We start from the raw sequence: 17,377 nt of genomic DNA on the forward strand, positions 1-17,377 counted from the left end.
ACAATCCTGTTTGGTTAGTTGGTAGTCAGCGTGTTCGTACCTGATTGAACCTTGCTGTCTCCTTAGTGTTTATTACTGGCGGTACATTTGCCTCTCTTGTGTACTTGATAGCAGCCTCCTCAGGAAACAAAACCCCGCTTTCACTTCCACTAGAGACACCGGCTCTGTTCAGAGAGTTGCATCCACAACTTCGTCCTTCTTCGGATGGCGAGTGCAAGTTTGGATCTTCAGAAACTGAAGTCGACTTTTCTTCAATTTCATTAACTACGGATGCGTAAACTAAAGTGAATGTTAAAAACGACACAGCTAAACCGTGAATCATCTTTGCATATCCGCCCCGGTGGTATAGGAATTTGGTTTCTCACAGTAATTCAATTCGATGTGTACACAACAGCCATCTTTGCAGAGGACAGGTCATGTGATTAATCATCTGACGTACTTCTGTCAGCCAGTCCTCTGCGTTGCTTAGCAATAACAGTACATGGTTAGGTGCTTAGAGGCGTTTGGTGTATGCAGAGCAGGTTCAAGTAATTGGAGTTGGACATTTCAGTAAATATGTATTTATCAAACCTCTTTATAATATTCCTGTCTTCAAGACCCCTCAAATTGTTTCTTTATAAAATTATGTCAGGATCTCTATGTACTGTAAATATATCAGAGCTGTTTCTGTTTGTTTGAACAGATAACAATGTCAAGTTGTTTACTCCTTGTTCAAGTTACAAGCAACACAATTGAAACAGTCTTGATCCGAGTTAGCACCTTTAGGGAGAAATGTTTAGGTCACACACAGTTGCTTAGAACTTTTCATTCAAAACTGTCTGTGTTAAATATTATGAAGAACAGGGGGTTCTCCGCTCACTGTCAGATCACTGCTCGGTAGAGTACTGTACTGTGTGGCCAGTGACTTTGTGGTGAGTGATGATGTGCAGCGCACATAGTCTGCCCCTGCGTAAGAGGAGCAGAGCAGTGCTTAGCACACCGTTAAGTGGGTTATTTTGAGCTGCTCTAGAAATAACTAATCCAAAGTCTTTAAAGCACATTTCTCATTTCTTGTTTGATGTCAAATCTGTATATGTTCACTTCCTGTGTAACACTAGTATACGGACACCACTTGAACTTTATATACATTTGATTTGCTGCCCGCGGCTTGAGTTGATCCTAAAACCTGCTGTATAGGAAGCCAATCTATTAGGTCTAATATTCCTAAGCATACCGTATAGCTTAAATCTTACTCAACCAACTCCCCTTAAAAAAAAAGAAGACTCAAATGTTTAATGCATGTTGGTATGTCATACCACTACACTGAAAACTCCACAATCCTAGTTTTCTAGAGTTTTTTTTTTTTTTAAACATACTTTGTAAGACTCTGTAACTGTGTACAGAACACGGACTATATAACATGACATGCAAGGAATAATTAAGGAGAAACAAGTTGTTGCTGTGGTGTACACAACTGATGAAAAAATCAATTTAGAATGAAATGCTATTCCTTTAAACATACTAAAAAAATGTGTCATGCTGGGGTGTGTAGTTTTAAAGGTTTACCCTTTCTGTAACCTTGCACGTCCTCGCGCGTCGATTGAGACTACATTTCCCAGAACTCCCTATTCATATAAAAGCAAAAGAGACGCCAAAGTGCGCTGTATTGCTCTTGTGGATATACAGCTGAGCTGAGCGGAGCAGAGGAGCGAGTAAGCCTTGCAAGATCCGCCTCTTTTCTAACGGAGTTTAACAAACATGGAATAAAATGAAAACAGGACATAAGTAGCGAGCAGCTGTTACTATTACTGAAGCACATCTATTCAAGAAGAGCTCTTCCTGTAGTAAAGGTAAAACTTGTTTCCACATTTTTCTTTAACTCCCTAAACATTTTCGAACTATCCTCTTTAAAATACTATTGTTTGCAGACAGTTAAACTCACAGCTCTCAGTCTTGTCGCGTGTATTTGTAATGTTTCTGTGCTTTAGGCTTTATGTTGATTGGGGATTTTGTTTTGAGAAAAGTTTGTCGTTTATTGACGCTGCAGCCGACTCAGTTCAGAGGAAGAAGAGACATAGGGACTTCTGTTATGAAGCATATAGCGTTTGCCTTGACGACTTGGATCTTAAATATGCATACTGACAGTCATTAAGATTCTGTAAATTGCGAACTATTCAGATGCTGTGCTACGAAGTTCCAAAGATAAGTTTGTTTTTAACGCTTATGACTTAATTGAGCAGGCAAAGGTCATCTCTGCCCTTTTTGCTATTAGTCGCTGATATTCTGGTGAACACTGATAACACTATTTGAAGAATAATTGGTCGTGATTGCATTCATTATCACGTTAAAACAATAATGCACTCATGCGATTATACTTGAAAATAAAATAGGTTTGTATGCTAAAAATGGCCTGGCCTTTTTCCAAAACAACAACTGTATTAAAGGGACAATGACCAGTGTCATTGCGCAACTTGGCCAATTAAAATGACACGACTTTTATGGGCAGGTCGGCTCCTAAACCAGGCGATTGCAATGTATGCACTTTTTACTGGACAACCGGTATGCATTTAGGAACCTGAAGTTTCCGTTGTCAATACATTTTGTATTTGATTAGAGTGCAGTCTAAACTGTGCCATTTGTACAGTATTGGACAAAAACTGTGCAAATACAGGTCGGCACGCTAACTGGTTTGCAGAACGGAAGACGTTTATTTTAGCACGGAATGATGCTGTCTCCAGTAGCCCATGTTGAGATTCAGTGGAAGTCAATGGAAAAAAAAACGTTTACTTTTATGATAAATTATCGTGGATACGAAGCAAGGTCTTTGATTCTGTTGCAAAAGTTGTTTAATTTTTTTTCGTTGAAACCAACGATGAAGAGGATTCTTGTGATTTGAAAGCAGGATGAGTTAGGAGTACCCGGGCTGGAATTGACTTGCATTCGGTCAACAATATCCACAACACCTTGCTTGTGCTATATTCCGAATTCTATTATGTTGTATTTTGTAGGCTTTTGAATCTAAACACTGGTACTGTATACAGCTTGCATGCTGATGCTATGAATCAGAACGTCTCGGTATTGTGAAATAAATTTGAACATTAATATAGAACTGTCTTGCTGCATTAATCAGACCAAGTCCTCCTCTGCTGTGCATTAGTGTTTTACAGCTTTCCAATAAGTCTATAAATAGACAATACACAATACTACTGGCATAACAGCATATCAAAAACAGGAGGAGACAGGGTGACCAATGCAACAGTGTGCTGCATCCTCACAGTTGTTTAGTACCTTAGTTGTGAGACATGTTTGGTTTATCTAAAAGATTTGTACTTTTTGAATAAGACATTTGAAGATGGCTCTGGGGTACAGCGTTGCAAATAAGCCTCTTCCCAAAGGTGGCTGTTGGCAATTCCATCAGATATAACCCAGGGGTCTTCAGCCCTGGTCCTGGATAGCGTAAATTCTGCAGTTTTAATAGGTGTCTTTGCATCATCAGTGGTTAAAGATCTGGAACATCTCGATTAATTAAAGCCAGTAATTGGTTCAGTTTAATAACAGATCTTGATTGAAACGAAAACCAGGAGACCCTGTAGCTCTCCAGGACCAGGGATGGGGACCCTTGTTCTAAACTTTCCACTGTGTGTTTTGTCACAAGGTAAAATTAGTCCTATCACTGCAGCCATATATATCCTGTTTGCACTGGTGGAAGCTCTAATAAATTGTCTCTAGGTGAACATATGTGATGGATGCATGCTAGATTCCCCTAGTAGCTCCTTCTACTGTGATTGTGCTCTATACAGAAGAGGTACCCTGTCTATCGTGCTGTACAAAGGGATGCAGGTCCAGTGGGTCTTTGACTACAGGAGCCCATGGGCATTCTGGGATCCAAAGGTTTTAGAATTGGGGAAGGTTTAATCCTTTTCCAGCATCGTATCTCTTTCATCTGAATGTAAAATCTTCCTGTGATGTTTTAAAGGTGGTTTATCAGTATGGGTGAAGGGGGAACCAAATTAACAGGATTCTTTGTGTAGACTAATTCTTTCAATGACATGGTTGGCAAGGTTACTGCCTGCATCACTGATTAACCCATAGTGTAGGGTTTACTTCCAGCCTCCACCATAAAAGATACTTTTTATTTGCTATGTTAATTGATGACAATAAAGCAGGGATTTACAGCCTGAGGCCTGTGTAAAATACATTTAACTATTCAAGCCGGAATCTGCTGTTGGGTTCAAACAATGTATTATCGTGATATTGTCAATTTAATTTTAGTTGATTTTATGTATTGATATTGTTAATCTTGTTTCTGCCATAATTAAACTTGGCATTGGAAAATTGCTTTAATTCAGTGTCCTCTCTCTATTGTGGGAGAGATCAGTAAGGTAATTAAATGTAATATTCATCATAACCCTATATAGTAATTTAAACTTATTTTGCTTTGATATGTCTAACATAGCAACCTCTTGGAACTGACCTGAGGTTGCTCACCACTGTGGAAGTAGTGGACTCCGGAGGACTGTTTCTGGAATATTGTAAATGGCATTAAAATTAACTTGCTAATTAAAATTAACTTGCTAAAGTCTGGACTTTCATGAACTACAGTTTTTACTTAATTTCAAACTCTGGTTCAATAAATGGTGCTAAATTGAATCTTGAATAGGCATTTTGTTTATTTATATTTCACACTTCCATATATATATATATATATATATATATATATATATATATATATATATATATATATATATATATATATATATATATATATATATATATATATATATATATATCCCCAGTCTGTATCATGCCCTGAAGGCAACACAGAAATCAAGATTGCTAGTGAATAGATAACAGGACTTTCAGGATAGCTTGGCTCAGCAAGCAAAGAAACAGTAAAACAGACAACTAGGAAGTTGCCAGAACCACCATGCCAAAGCCTCATATCACAGAACCCCAGTGACTTCATACTTACAGGCTGTAAACCCTGCATGCTGAATGTGTTGCTGTCAGTGACGTGGACATCTGACCTGGCTCCCATTTTTACGTCCTGCGACTAAATTTCTGCAATAGACAAGACACTGTTATCGACTTACTGTTTGGTACACGGCTGTAGTCTTGATTTTTACTTAATTTCCATTATCTGAACTGTCCAGAAGAAATGACCCATTTCACTGCTGCACTGTTTCAAATGTAAATGATACAGAATATTTTCACTTAACAGTTTTACCTCAGATTTACAAACAATTCCCATATGATTCTAACTCGGGATGCTTTGTTTTTGTTTGCCATCTCCCGTTTGTAATTGGCATGATATTGCACCATTTTTTCCTTCGGAGACAAAGTGTTTGTTTCATCTTGTTACTGTAATTTCCTTTGTTACAGCAAATAATTAAATGGGTCAGTATGGAATTGAAGTGGGGGCCCCCATTATCTGTAACACAAATTCAGAGGAAACCAACTGCTACGTTATCCAGAAACAACATTAAATGTGATGGTAAACAGGTTTCACCTGTGTCAAAGTGAAAATGAAGCCATGGATAGTATGTAGCTTGTTAATAGACAACACCTTCATTTTAAAAACAAGTATGTGAGTAATATACATTCCAAGCCATGGCTGTAAATTAAAAGCGAGCTATCTGTATGATAAACTATGGACATATCAACAGTATGTGAAGAATAGTATAGCGTAAGTGAAACGTTTTGATCCGTATATTCTATATGCAAAAATGCATGACGGACAGACACCTCTTATATCCCCATAATTGGTTACACTCCTTAACTTGTGCTAAATGTTAATACGAAGTTTGACAACTGGATATGCAAAAGTGCCATAGATTTACAGACGCCACCCCCCTCCATAACCTCCAGGTTCTCCAGATTCCTGCACAAATGTGAATTGTGGCATACAGTACAGGCATAACTAGTGGTCAAGGGGCTCTCCAATGCAATGAGTTTGATAGCCGTCTGCATCAGGGGACCAAGACCTGTTCCTGTCAGGACAAATGTGATCGCAGAGCAGCAATATAAAATGAGCTACCTGTGCTGTTTAAGTGCCAGGGCTGGGTGAGTCAGTGTTAATACAGTACTTTGGAACCACAAGGATTCAAAAGGCTTTTTGTTCAGGCTCCTATACTACATAACAATAAAAACCTTAAATCTTACATTTTTGGTGTATTTATTTCTTATTTTTTATTCTAAGGTTCACAGACATTAAAGTATAAAAACAAATGACCTAATGCAAAAAAAAGTAGCTTCTGCATGATGTAATTTTTTATTATGTAAAGCCATGTATGTATTTGAATATGTAGGCTATGTGCAGTTAAGGTCCTTACTACTGTACTGGAAGTAGACCTTCTTGGTAAAAAGGATTTGGGAAAACAATTTGGGGATCTACATTTGTTTTGGTATCCGAGGGAAGGGTATCTCTTTTGAAAATGCTGCTCTTTATATTTCCAGGAAAAGGTGAAATGAGAAATGTCTGACAAGATGTCCAGTTTTCTACATATTGGAGACATTGCCTCTCTGTATGCAGAGGGTTCGGTCAATGGATTTATCAGCACTTTAGGGTAAGTTTGTGAAATGTTCCAATAACTTTTTTTTTTTTTTTTTTTAATTGTTACTGCTTGGACAGGGGTGTTTTTCCAAACTTAAATTGCCATTGTTTTTATGGTGTAATTTTATACCTGTACAATATAATGCGATTCTTGGGTGACAGTTTTATACAATGTCCACAGAAACCAGACATTGTTGGCTTACCAGTTTGTTTACATCACCCAAGGTAGTTGTAGCTGCAGGCACACAAGCTTTCTGGCCACTTTGTACAACAGACATGCCACTATATAGAGGCCTGTATACTCTGGGAAGCAAAATAAAACGATAGTGGGGAATCGCATTATGTCCTTAAGTATGTAAACTGTATTGAGCACTGCACTGTTAAGGCTGTTTTCAGGAGTCAAAATGTCAAATTAAAAAAAAAAATTATAATGTTTGATTTCCATTTAAGTTTCATCCTGATGTTTGTTCTGTTGGACAGATTGGGGGAGTTTAAGTTTCATCGTGAGGTTCTGTTGGACAGACGGGGAGATTGTTCTGCTATAACCTGGATGGCAAGGTCTTATATTCCCTGTAATAAAATCCAAGCCAGTTCCAGTGCTTTTCACATGCAGTAATAAAATGGAGTTGCAGTCTATTGACTCCTCTCCATTTTCCGGTGGAGCCAGGATCAGAACACAATCCAGAATGGTCAGTGGCAGGAATTAACCGGGTTTCAGTATGCAAGCCTTGCAAGAACCATTAGCTGCGTTTCTGCTGCCACAAGCCCTGTTCTGAACAGCAGTCTTGATTTAACACACTGTTGCAATGATTCCTTCAGATATCAAAAGGAGTGGTTAGTAAAGATGTGTCTGGGCGGGCTGAGTGCCTGCTACCTTATCAGACACCTGGACTGTTCCAGCTTCTCCGGCCTTAAGAGTCCAAGCAGCTGTTTCCCTACCAAAATCCGATCAACCATATAGATCAGTAACAAGTAGATTACCCTGCAATAAAGGAAAAGTATCTAGGTTTGTGAGATCACATCCTTACAACTTCACCCCATCTTGACCTAGATCATATTTTCACTCCCTTATCCCCAGTGATTGTTGGCTATTACTGTCCCTGCCTTTGAAGGATCTCATTTAGTGTGCACCCAACTGTACATCAGAAGATCACATGGTCTACCCAGACCAGAGTGTGGTCATTGACAGCAAAGAGTAGGGTTGTAACAGTATACAGTACTAGCTTCACAATCTGTATGATGGACTATAATGAGGTCAAACTATTTAAGAGACATTTATTTTTATCAAGACAAATTAAATGATAGCTATAAAGAACCAATAATCGCACTTCAAGAACCATTTGTTGAACTACATTGAGCCAGGTTGTGCTTTTGGTCTTACAGTTTTATCACAATGCAAACTGTACATCTAATACACCTTGTAAAGAATTCCTCAAACCACAATGAATGGTTATACTCCTAGCAAGGTGGGCAGATTGGATGGTGTAGACTAGAGCCCTACTGATATATACGACAACCGGAAAATGACGTTTGTTCTAAAAATAAATATGCACGTAAACACCTCTTTCTTTTCTATGTTTTTACGTTGAAACATGAAGCAAGGGTGTATTCTTTGGATTGAGCCTGGTTATGGAGTTTCCAGATCTTCTGCCACTAGTACAATAGTAGTTTACAAAAACAGACCCAGCTTTTACAAATATAAGGACAGGTCGAAAGGTTAATTGTTGATGCTCCCTTTTACACCAGCTCAGTCTGCTACTGGTTACATGAGGAGTATGATCTTCAATGATTTTGGAATGTATTGTTTAAGGCCAACTTCCTTTTATTTTGAGTTCTGCTGATTTGCCAAGTAGACATTAGGGGAACATTTCATGCTCCCTGAATCTCATTGTTCCGTGGACATTCTTTTTCAGTACAAATATGGACTTCTCAAATGCCCACATTCTTCCATTGAGCCATGCTCATTTTCAGTAGTACAATTCTGCTTGTTTTCAGTTTCAATAGAGCAATTATATTTAACTTCTGTATTTCAATAGAGGGAGTGGAGTTGTTGGGAGAACTGTATGTCATTCCAGATTTCCTTACAAAGGCCCTGAGCCACAACAGCAGGAGATGATCAAAAATAATGCCAGTGACTGCTAGGATTCATTTGAGAGGGTATCCAGATGCCATTTATTTTAAGACTAAGCTGAATTTTGGGTTACATTACCAATGGCATGCTGCAATACAGTGCTGTTTAAAAAGGTGTAATGTCTCCCCTTGGTGTGCATGCATGTTGAAGGTTTTCGTTTGATATGCTACACTGGACTGTGTGTTAAGCTTGCTGATAAACGCAATAATTGCTGCTATAGTAAACACTTTCACCTTACTCAAGGGTATTTAACCTGTTGTTGACAGTAACAACCTCCTGTATCAGTGGTTTCAGGGTTGAAAAAAGGACAGTTGGGTTACAGTTCAGGGTTATGTAGAAATGCTAGTGCTGGGATGAACACAGGATTTTCCTGTTTGGATATTCGCTCGTAATTTCAATATTTTTTTTGGATATTTGTTTGTTTTCAGACAGTAATAAAAGCCATTATTAGTCAGAATGCAGGAAGAGACAGCATAGCAGAGGGGTGTGGCCTCTGTGTGCCTTTTATTTTACAGCATGCTAAACTAAATAAATATCCCAGTAGTAAAGAATACATTGCGTAGGCCTTAATTTACTCCCGTGAATTAACTACAAAACAAAGGATGCCAAATAGCAGTTCAAGTTAAACACTTTTTTGTTTATTCATGAAATAAATAGTACATGAAGTTGACAACACATTTAATTTTATTTACTTTTTTCATTCCTTGCCATTTCTTCACAGTAAGCCGTGGGGAAAAGGTCTATATAAAAATAACTACAGAACATTTTCAGAAAGTTGGGCACTGTTAAGCGAGACATTTCAGACTGACATGCTTACCTTGTTTTTCCGTCCCATGAGATTCTGACACTCTAGATGCTTTTTTGACCCAAATGGCTTTCCATAGAGCTCACTGTGTGTCCTTTTTTATGTTTTTTTTTTTTTTTTTTTTTTAAATAAATCTCGCATCACACAGAGCTCTTTCATTTGCCATTTTTTTAAACTGTCACGCATCTTCTGGTGAGGTGGTAAATAATTGCAAGGTATTTGTTGTTATTTCTAGCGAAATACGAACATCTGATTTTTGTATCTAAATACATGTCAGATATTTGTCCTAGCACTAAAATAAAATGTTAATAGCCATGGTGCTGAATTGAGAAATACTTTTGTAAAAATTCAATGACAAAGTTAATGTCCTTTCAATATTAATGCCATTTGAAAAGACTTGGTCAAAACAGTTTGAATTTCAGAAAGCTTTTTAGTGTTTCTGAATACTGTAGTTAGGGTTATAAATAGATTTCAAAATGCCGTTTCAGCGGGCCTGCCTGCCACACATTTGTCAAAACCGTAAGAGCAGGATGTTCACAGTGGCCCTGCATGCAGGTGTGTTGTCTTCCAGGCTTTGTACCGACTGTCCTCTTCTCTTTGCAGTCTTGTTGATGATCGGTGCGTGGTTCAGCCGGAGGCTGGGGATCTCAACAACCCACCCAAGAAATTCAGAGGTAAGCACTGGGGTGGGGTTTAATATTGTGCTTTTGCAGGAACTAAGCTCCTAATGAAACCTACTTAAGCTATTTTTGTAGACACTAAGGGATACGTATTATGCTTCTCTTGTGAAAATTGATTCTGATTTTGCAGTTCTTGAACAATTTGTTTATGTACTCTTTACATGGGGCGCAAGCACAGCATTCCAAGTCCAAAGGTGGGAATCATGAGCCTCTACTTTTCCTACAAGAAATTATGATGCAACTGAACACATTTAGGAATAGTTGTATGATCCTGATCCTTCCAGTGGTTTGGTTTCCATATGTAGTATGGCATCATTGTGTTGGTTAAAGTTGTTGTCCTCTGGATAAAGGTATCTTTGATAGGTAATGAAACTCCTTACTGTACATGTACTGTTCCAGCTTCATGGTATTTTCTTTTTGACTTCCAAAAAAAGCCTTGATTTACATTTTGTAGCAAAACATTTGCACTACTCTATGGGAGATAGGATGAGCGGGTATCTATTGCAGATGACTCTTTAGCTACGAGTTGTGCAGAAGCATGACTAGTTATAAGAATGTTGCAGAACGTATTGTAAGCCTAGCATTTAGTACTTGCATTGCGTTCTGGTTTTGACTGGTATTTAGTTAAGGGCTTCTGAACCTTTTTTAAACTGGCAGTGTCTCCCCATGTTACATTGTTGTAAATGCATTAATGTCTTGGCTGTTTACTACTTTGCAGTAATGTACGCTTTATTAATTCCTTAAATACACATTGTCATATTTCCAGTTTGTCAGCCAAGATATTAAAGTTTCCCCTTCTGAAGTCTCCTTGTCCCTGCAGTTTAAACACAGGCTCTTGCTCCTGCAGCAGTGGGAGTCAACAGAAATGCAAGTTCTGATGTAAAGCCAATCTGTTCTGTAAGCACACAACTTTTAAGTTGCCCATCGTATGCTGTATGACTTCAAATGCAGCACCATTTAATATAGCTGTAAAGTACTGAATATATATGAAAAAAATATATCTAACCGTTACCTCGCTTTTTCTGTGTGAACAAAATAGTGTAGAAAGTGCTTGTTGGAATACAGTGAGTGTGTTGCTGGGTGATCAGGACTCCAGCTGGTGGTAGGAAGGTTTTGAAAGTTAAAACAGATTAATTTATTTTAAAGTACCGGATAAACCGAAACATCTTGTTTTGTATCTTCTGTATTAGCTGTTGCCCTCTCTGCTCTTTCTCCTGAAATCACAAAATAACCTGATGCCTTATTAAACTTGGCATTCAAGCTGGAAGCAAATTAGCTGCAGGTTGACTCTTGCCATTTTTGTTCACAGATGATGTGTTACAGGAAGCATCTGCTGTGCATTCTGTGGTGCGACAGCTGAAATGTTTATAACTATTCTATTTCTACACCTGTGTACTGTACTACAGAGAACCCTCTTTGTGACCAGATTGATACAATTTTAAAACCACAGCAACACCTACCCAAATAAATTTTGTATTGTCTATCAGTAGTTTAAAATATATAAATTCCACATCCAGTTTGAGCTGACCCCCACCCCCCTTTAACAGTTTTCAGGAGTTCATAAATTCAATTAAGGGTTAGTTGTAGTTTCGCTCGCTTGTGCTCTCTGTCGCTTGCTTGCTTTCTTGCACTCGCGCTCTCTTGCTGTCCGGCACTGATGACTTTGGTTGCAGTGGAGGATGCTGCTGTCTGTGTCCTGTTTGTGAGCAGAAAGCTAAAAACCTCTTTACATTGACTGTACAATAGAGATTTTCAGACTTAACTTCTTAATTACTATTTCAAACACCAGCTTCTCAAGGGATGGTCAGGTGCTGGATTTCAGTTCTAGCTCACTTGTTGAAAGGCAACATGTGTTTTACCATTGAGCATTTTAAATTTATTTTTTAATTTTATTTTACTTTAGATTTAGTCTTTGCCAATTATTTGTTATTTTCTCCCAATGTGAAATGCCCAAAGACTAACACACGCTGTCCTCCGAAGCGTGTGCAGTCAGCCGACCGCTTCTTTACACACTGCGGATTGACACTGGGAGGACACCGCAGCTCCTGGGCAGCTAACAGGCAAGCCCGCAGGAGCCTGGCCAGACCGTGACTGACCTAAGCCCCCCCCCCCCCACCCCTTTCCTTTTGTAGCACAGTATATTCCAGGTGAAACTGGCTCACTTATTGAATTGACCACCTAAACGATTTCTTTAGCCAACATACAAAATGTTGCTTGCTGTGTGCATTTGCACCGGTAATTATTACAGTCAAGGTTTGATGTTCTTTATTTTGCACACCTTGCAGGCTGTCAAGCAAGGTGAGCAAAATGTTGAGTAAATGTTGAAGCTGACACCCTGGGATCCTTCAAGAAGCTGCTTGATGAGATTCTGGGATCAATAAGCTACTAACAACCAAACGAGCAAGATGGGCCGAATGGCCTCCTCTTTTGTAACCTTTCTTATGTTCTAATTGTGTTGGTTTTACATGGCATGAAGTTAAGGACATGAAGGGCAAAGCAATGTTGCCTTTGTTGGGTGTGAAAGTTCAGGGATAAAAAGGCAAATCATAAATACTACAAGAGCACCAAGGTGAATTTCATATACTTTTTTTTTGTTTTATGAAAAAAGAGCCTATTTATGAAATTAATTCAAACACACACATCAGTGTTTTCTGAGAGATTCACACACTTGTTACAAAAATAAAATATAGGTTACTTTTTCCATTGTAAAAATAATGGTATAAACCCAATTTTTATACTGAAAAAATGCAAAGGGTAATAAATGCATTTTTTTTTTTTTTTACTAAACTCTGTCACACACCACTGACTAGTACATGGATTAGATTAGAGGCCTAAACACAGCCTTAGTGACACAGCAGCACAAATAAGCAATGTCAGTGAAGGGGGAAGTTTAGAGATGGATTTTCAGGCAAACTGGTTGAAGATTTACCCATGGCAGGAGTTTGATAACGATAGTGGTCAAATGAGTTGTTTGAGCTGCATTGTCTGCGCAACTGAATGTGTAACAAAACCTGTACAAACAACGCAGGGCAGTGGGGGAGATTGAAATGGAGAGTGCACTGCATCGCAATGAACAGCTGGATGTACAAAATGTTAGATGTTTACATTTGAGAGACTCTTGTATAGTTACACAGTTCTGGAAATTTACAGTTGCAAAGAATTTATTTTTATTATTGTGCACTGCTGGACATATGATTCGGGGGGGGGGGGGGGGGGGTTAACCCCTGTTGATGAAAATTTTATTCAAAATGATCAATTTTTCGTTTGATGTATTCCATCACTACTTACAAAACGTGTTTTCAGTTGTGCACAATAACTTTCAAGGAACTTCGAAGCGCGGTCATATTGAGCTCAGTCTAACAGCGTCCCTCCCTCTGTTTGCCCTTCCATTAACCAAATAAACGGTACGTCTTTCTCCTGGCTTAGTGCTGGGAGGTTCACAGTAAAAAAAAAAAAAAAAAAAAAAAAAAAAAAAACCGTCATACATTGACAGAGTAATTCTCGCAGGACGAGATGAGAGAGACAACAGGCCAGCTGATGCTGAGCAAGTTTGTGAATGGGTTGTAGATCAGATGTGCTAGTGCTGAGGGACGCTGACGGCAATGACCGGTGGGCTTACAGGCAACGTTTGCCGCAAGTAATTTTATTTTTCATTTGAGAGGCATTGCGGCAAGCGGCTTGGGCACTGCGGCAATTGCCATCGGTTATTTTGCTTCCTGGTGTTAAGAACTTGGAGTGCTGTGATCTATATGAAAGAGGGTATATTTAGACTAGATTCCCATAACAACTAGTTTATTAGCAGTGGTATTCAGCCATAGATAGGTCTGTCTAATTGGATAATGTACAACACAAAAGGAGAATACATGGATAAATACTCAATACCATGACTAATGGCTTAAATGGAGAGGAATAGTCGATCATTATACCATTATAACTGTGTAAATGACATCACCAACACCATCGATTTGAATGGAAAGAAGTGAGTAGTTGCAATGGCATCAAAAGCCTGCAAGTTCAAGCACTTTCACTTTGTTGGAAGTTGACTTTTTTTTTTTTTTTTTATAAAATATTTATTTTTTGAGTCAATAAAAAGTCATTGCTGGGTTAAACTAGGCCCTGTCAAGTTTTACATCTGTTTTGACAGTTATTTACAGAGGAACCTGGTCTAGTTTTCATTTCCTATTACAGTACATATTGGTGAGACACATTTTTTTTTTTTTTTTTTTTTTTTTTTTTTGACAATGTAAAGCACATGGGAAAGATGGAATCTTAAAATAGAACATATCTACTGTTGCATTTAAATGCTCCTGGATGATGCTGGTGAATTCACAATCTCAGTTCCTTGAGTTAGAAACTAAATATTAGAGCTAGGGCACAGTAGCTTGTTTCAGGAAAATTGTGAGGGATATGGTGCTATACAAAGCAGTGGAAAATGAAATGGATGGTGGCAGCTGATCCACATGTGACCACAGCCTGCTTTTTAAAGTCCTTTTGATGTTAATATTACTTGGGTAATATCGATTTACAGGCTCCAAAAATAATCTGTTACATATTACTTTTATCAATAATAGTAAAACATACGTAATGGATAAACTAATATTTGTGTTAATGCTAGTAAAGTAGAAAGTTAGTTGACACAGGTTCTTCTGCAGGTGCTGCATGATTTCCTACTGGTAATCTGTCACCTTTCTCAAAGTAATCAGATTACAGTAGAACCTGTCATACCCGATCCTGTAAGATACGATGCCCTCTATTAACAGATGGACCTCTGGCATGTGTCAGTGCTGTTGCCAACTGAACGGTACAGATGGAAATTGATCAATGCACATTTTATTAGGAGTCTAAATTCAGCTCTTGGCAGGACAGAACAGTGTGTTTTTGGGTATCGTGATTCACTCCACATAAAACAAACTGCCCAGTTTACAGTAACCGTGTTCAATTTAAAAAAAAAAAAAAAAAGCGAGGGAATAGAATTACTGTACCATTAAAAAGCTAAAACAGGATTTTTTTTCTTTTCACCAACTCCTTAATGTTTATGCACTAAAATAAATAAACTACTATTTCTGTCTGGTTAACAAGCGCTTGCTTTGGCATAGTAACTATTTGCCATTTTGAAATCTTTCAAATGGAGTCTTGGTTCTTTTGGTTTGCTATTATTTTCTTTGTATAGTGTGCAGTACTCTTTAGACACACTGTACCTGACATTCATTTATCATGCACTGATGTTAATAAAGCAACTACAATGTATTATAACGACTCCCTCAGATGAGAGATTGTCACGTATGGATACCCAGAACCAATTGTATTGGCTATGGCAAGTTCTACTGTAGTCTTATATCTAGAAAAAAAAAATGTAACAAGTTACCTACTTCAGAAAGTGTGTGGGTGAGGGAAGCATTTTTTTATCCATTGCTATCTTGCACATTAATGGTTCAGAAGGTCTCTTTACAGAAGATTTTTTCTTGTTATGTAAGCATTAGATAAGACCTGAAATCCTCTTGTGGAAAGGTGCCACGTACAGTATGTCACACAGTACTGGACAGTATTAAAATCTCTGTCCTATGACAGGATTCCAAAGACGTGTGTTCCTGTAGTGCTGGAATAGTTGATGTATTTAAATTGTTTTAATGTTTTGATTTGAGTCCTGGCTACACAGATTCTATTTTTTTTAAATAGGCATCTGATATTTGCAGGGCTTATGCTGCTGCTTGCCAAATTGACTGATTGGTTTAAACTGCCATTACTTTTCTAAATCAGATTTTTGTAAAAAAACAACAGTGTTTAGACAATGAATGCCTAGCCTGTCAGTATTATCACAGATGGATCTGGTACTGGAAGATAATTTTATTTTAGAGCTGTATCCTGGAAATTAATAGCGCTTCAGGAGGGCAGGAGTTTTAACAAGAGGTTGTCATCGCAAATGCCATCGTTCTATGAACCAGTAATTATACAAACATGCTGAATTTGCAATTTGACCCACTAAGGAGGGTGGGACTTTGACAGGAAGTTCAACGATTTGTAGTTTGTGTTTATTTTTTGTGGTATTTTTTTTTTTTTTTTTTGTAATTTTGGATGTGCTGTTGTTATATTTAGGGCTTCTGATTTTCGGTTTTAACATCATGCAAGTACTGTCGCGTTACTGTACATATTTAAGAACAAAAAAATAATAATTCAAGTAACCAAAAACACAAATTTCATACAGTATATCAAAAACAAAAGCCCGGGGGTTGGGGGGGGGGGGGCCCGCGCGTTGATTGTTAAGGTTAACCGAATTTAAAAAAAAAAACCCGAAAAATATAATTAATAAAAATCGAAAAACAGAAGCCCTAGTTATATTGTAAAGTGATGTTTTAAGGTACATTTTTAATGAAGGCTTTTAAAAAAAAAAAAAAAATGCAAGATTAAACGCTAACCTCCAGTTAACCATTTTTGTTTATCTACCTGAAAGTAGATTTTGTAGAGAAGTACAGGTGGATTCTCTAGCTCCATCGTACAAGTGAGTGTCTTGTCGGGCTGAATTTACAAAGCCGCCTGCTCAAGCATCCTTACCTCATATTGGAAACCAGTTAGTGAGGTGACTTCCTATTTGTAGGGTTTTATAAACCTTGCATGTCTAATACAGTATGTTTGTGTCCTTGACGTTGGTTTCTTAATATGTCTGCCATATTACTTCATGATATAGCTGTATTTACACTGTTTGTTTGCAAGCCAGGGTTCCCTGTAGGAAGTATGAATTTGCTGGAAATGGATTCATTCCCTTTTTTGGTCATGCCGTGTATCTTTTGCTGGCATTTATGAACATTTTTTCCCAATAACATGTTTCTACAATTTATGGTTCAAGGCAAATTGTACAATAACATCTCATTTTGTGCTTAAGTGTGTTTTGTTGTTAATAGCTGTGGGAACTGTGTTCTCAGAAAAGTTGTTTCAGAAGTTGAGCGCGTCCTCCACACTTCCTCTTCTGGGTGTAGACTGATTGGAATCAATCTCCTGGGTGTGAAGGCTTGTGTAAATGCCTTGTCTGCACATTCATTCGCATGGCTTTCAAATAAACCTAGAGTCCTGACTTCTCACTGTATTGGCTAATGAAGACTCCTTTTATGCATTGCATCTGTATGGGCTGTATTCAGATTTACTAGTGTGGGGTTCAGTATAGGGATGTAATATGGTAAATGGTTAACCAATAAATTCATATCATTTTTACATCAGTTAAACTATAATACAGATTG

The 17,377-nt window shown here is 38.0% G+C and overlaps 2 protein-coding genes across 12 annotated transcripts in view; one reads left to right on the top strand and one right to left on the bottom strand.

Annotated features, from left to right (window-relative positions):
* LOC121298163 (formylglycine-generating enzyme-like) overlaps positions 1-404 on the bottom strand; it is a 44,235-nt gene extending 43,831 nt beyond the window's left edge. For both annotated transcript variants that reach the window (XM_041225076.1, XM_041225075.1), the window contains exon 1: positions 41-404. In XM_041225076.1, coding sequence (XP_041081010.1) covers positions 41-322 — 282 coding nt within the window. In that variant the 5' untranslated portion in view covers positions 323-404. The remainder of the gene's footprint in view (positions 1-40) is intronic.
* Positions 405-1,660: 1,256 nt separating this feature from the next.
* itpr1b (inositol 1,4,5-trisphosphate receptor, type 1b) overlaps positions 1,661-17,377 on the top strand; it is a 164,437-nt gene continuing 148,720 nt past the window's right edge. For 9 of the 10 annotated variants that reach the window (XM_041225064.1, XM_041225066.1, XM_041225065.1 and 6 more), the window contains exons 1-3: positions 1,661-1,829; positions 6,436-6,545; positions 10,072-10,142. In XM_041225064.1, coding sequence (XP_041080998.1) covers positions 6,454-6,545; positions 10,072-10,142 — 163 coding nt within the window. In that variant the 5' untranslated portion in view covers positions 1,661-1,829; positions 6,436-6,453. Of the gene's footprint in view, positions 1,830-6,435; positions 6,546-10,071; positions 10,143-17,377 lie in introns of those variants that run through there. The other variant, XM_041225073.1, reaches the window with a different exon arrangement.

The sequence above is a fragment of the Polyodon spathula genome, chromosome 23, assembly GCF_017654505.1.
Source record: "Polyodon spathula isolate WHYD16114869_AA chromosome 23, ASM1765450v1, whole genome shotgun sequence".
NCBI lineage: Eukaryota > Metazoa > Chordata > Actinopteri > Acipenseriformes > Polyodontidae > Polyodon > Polyodon spathula.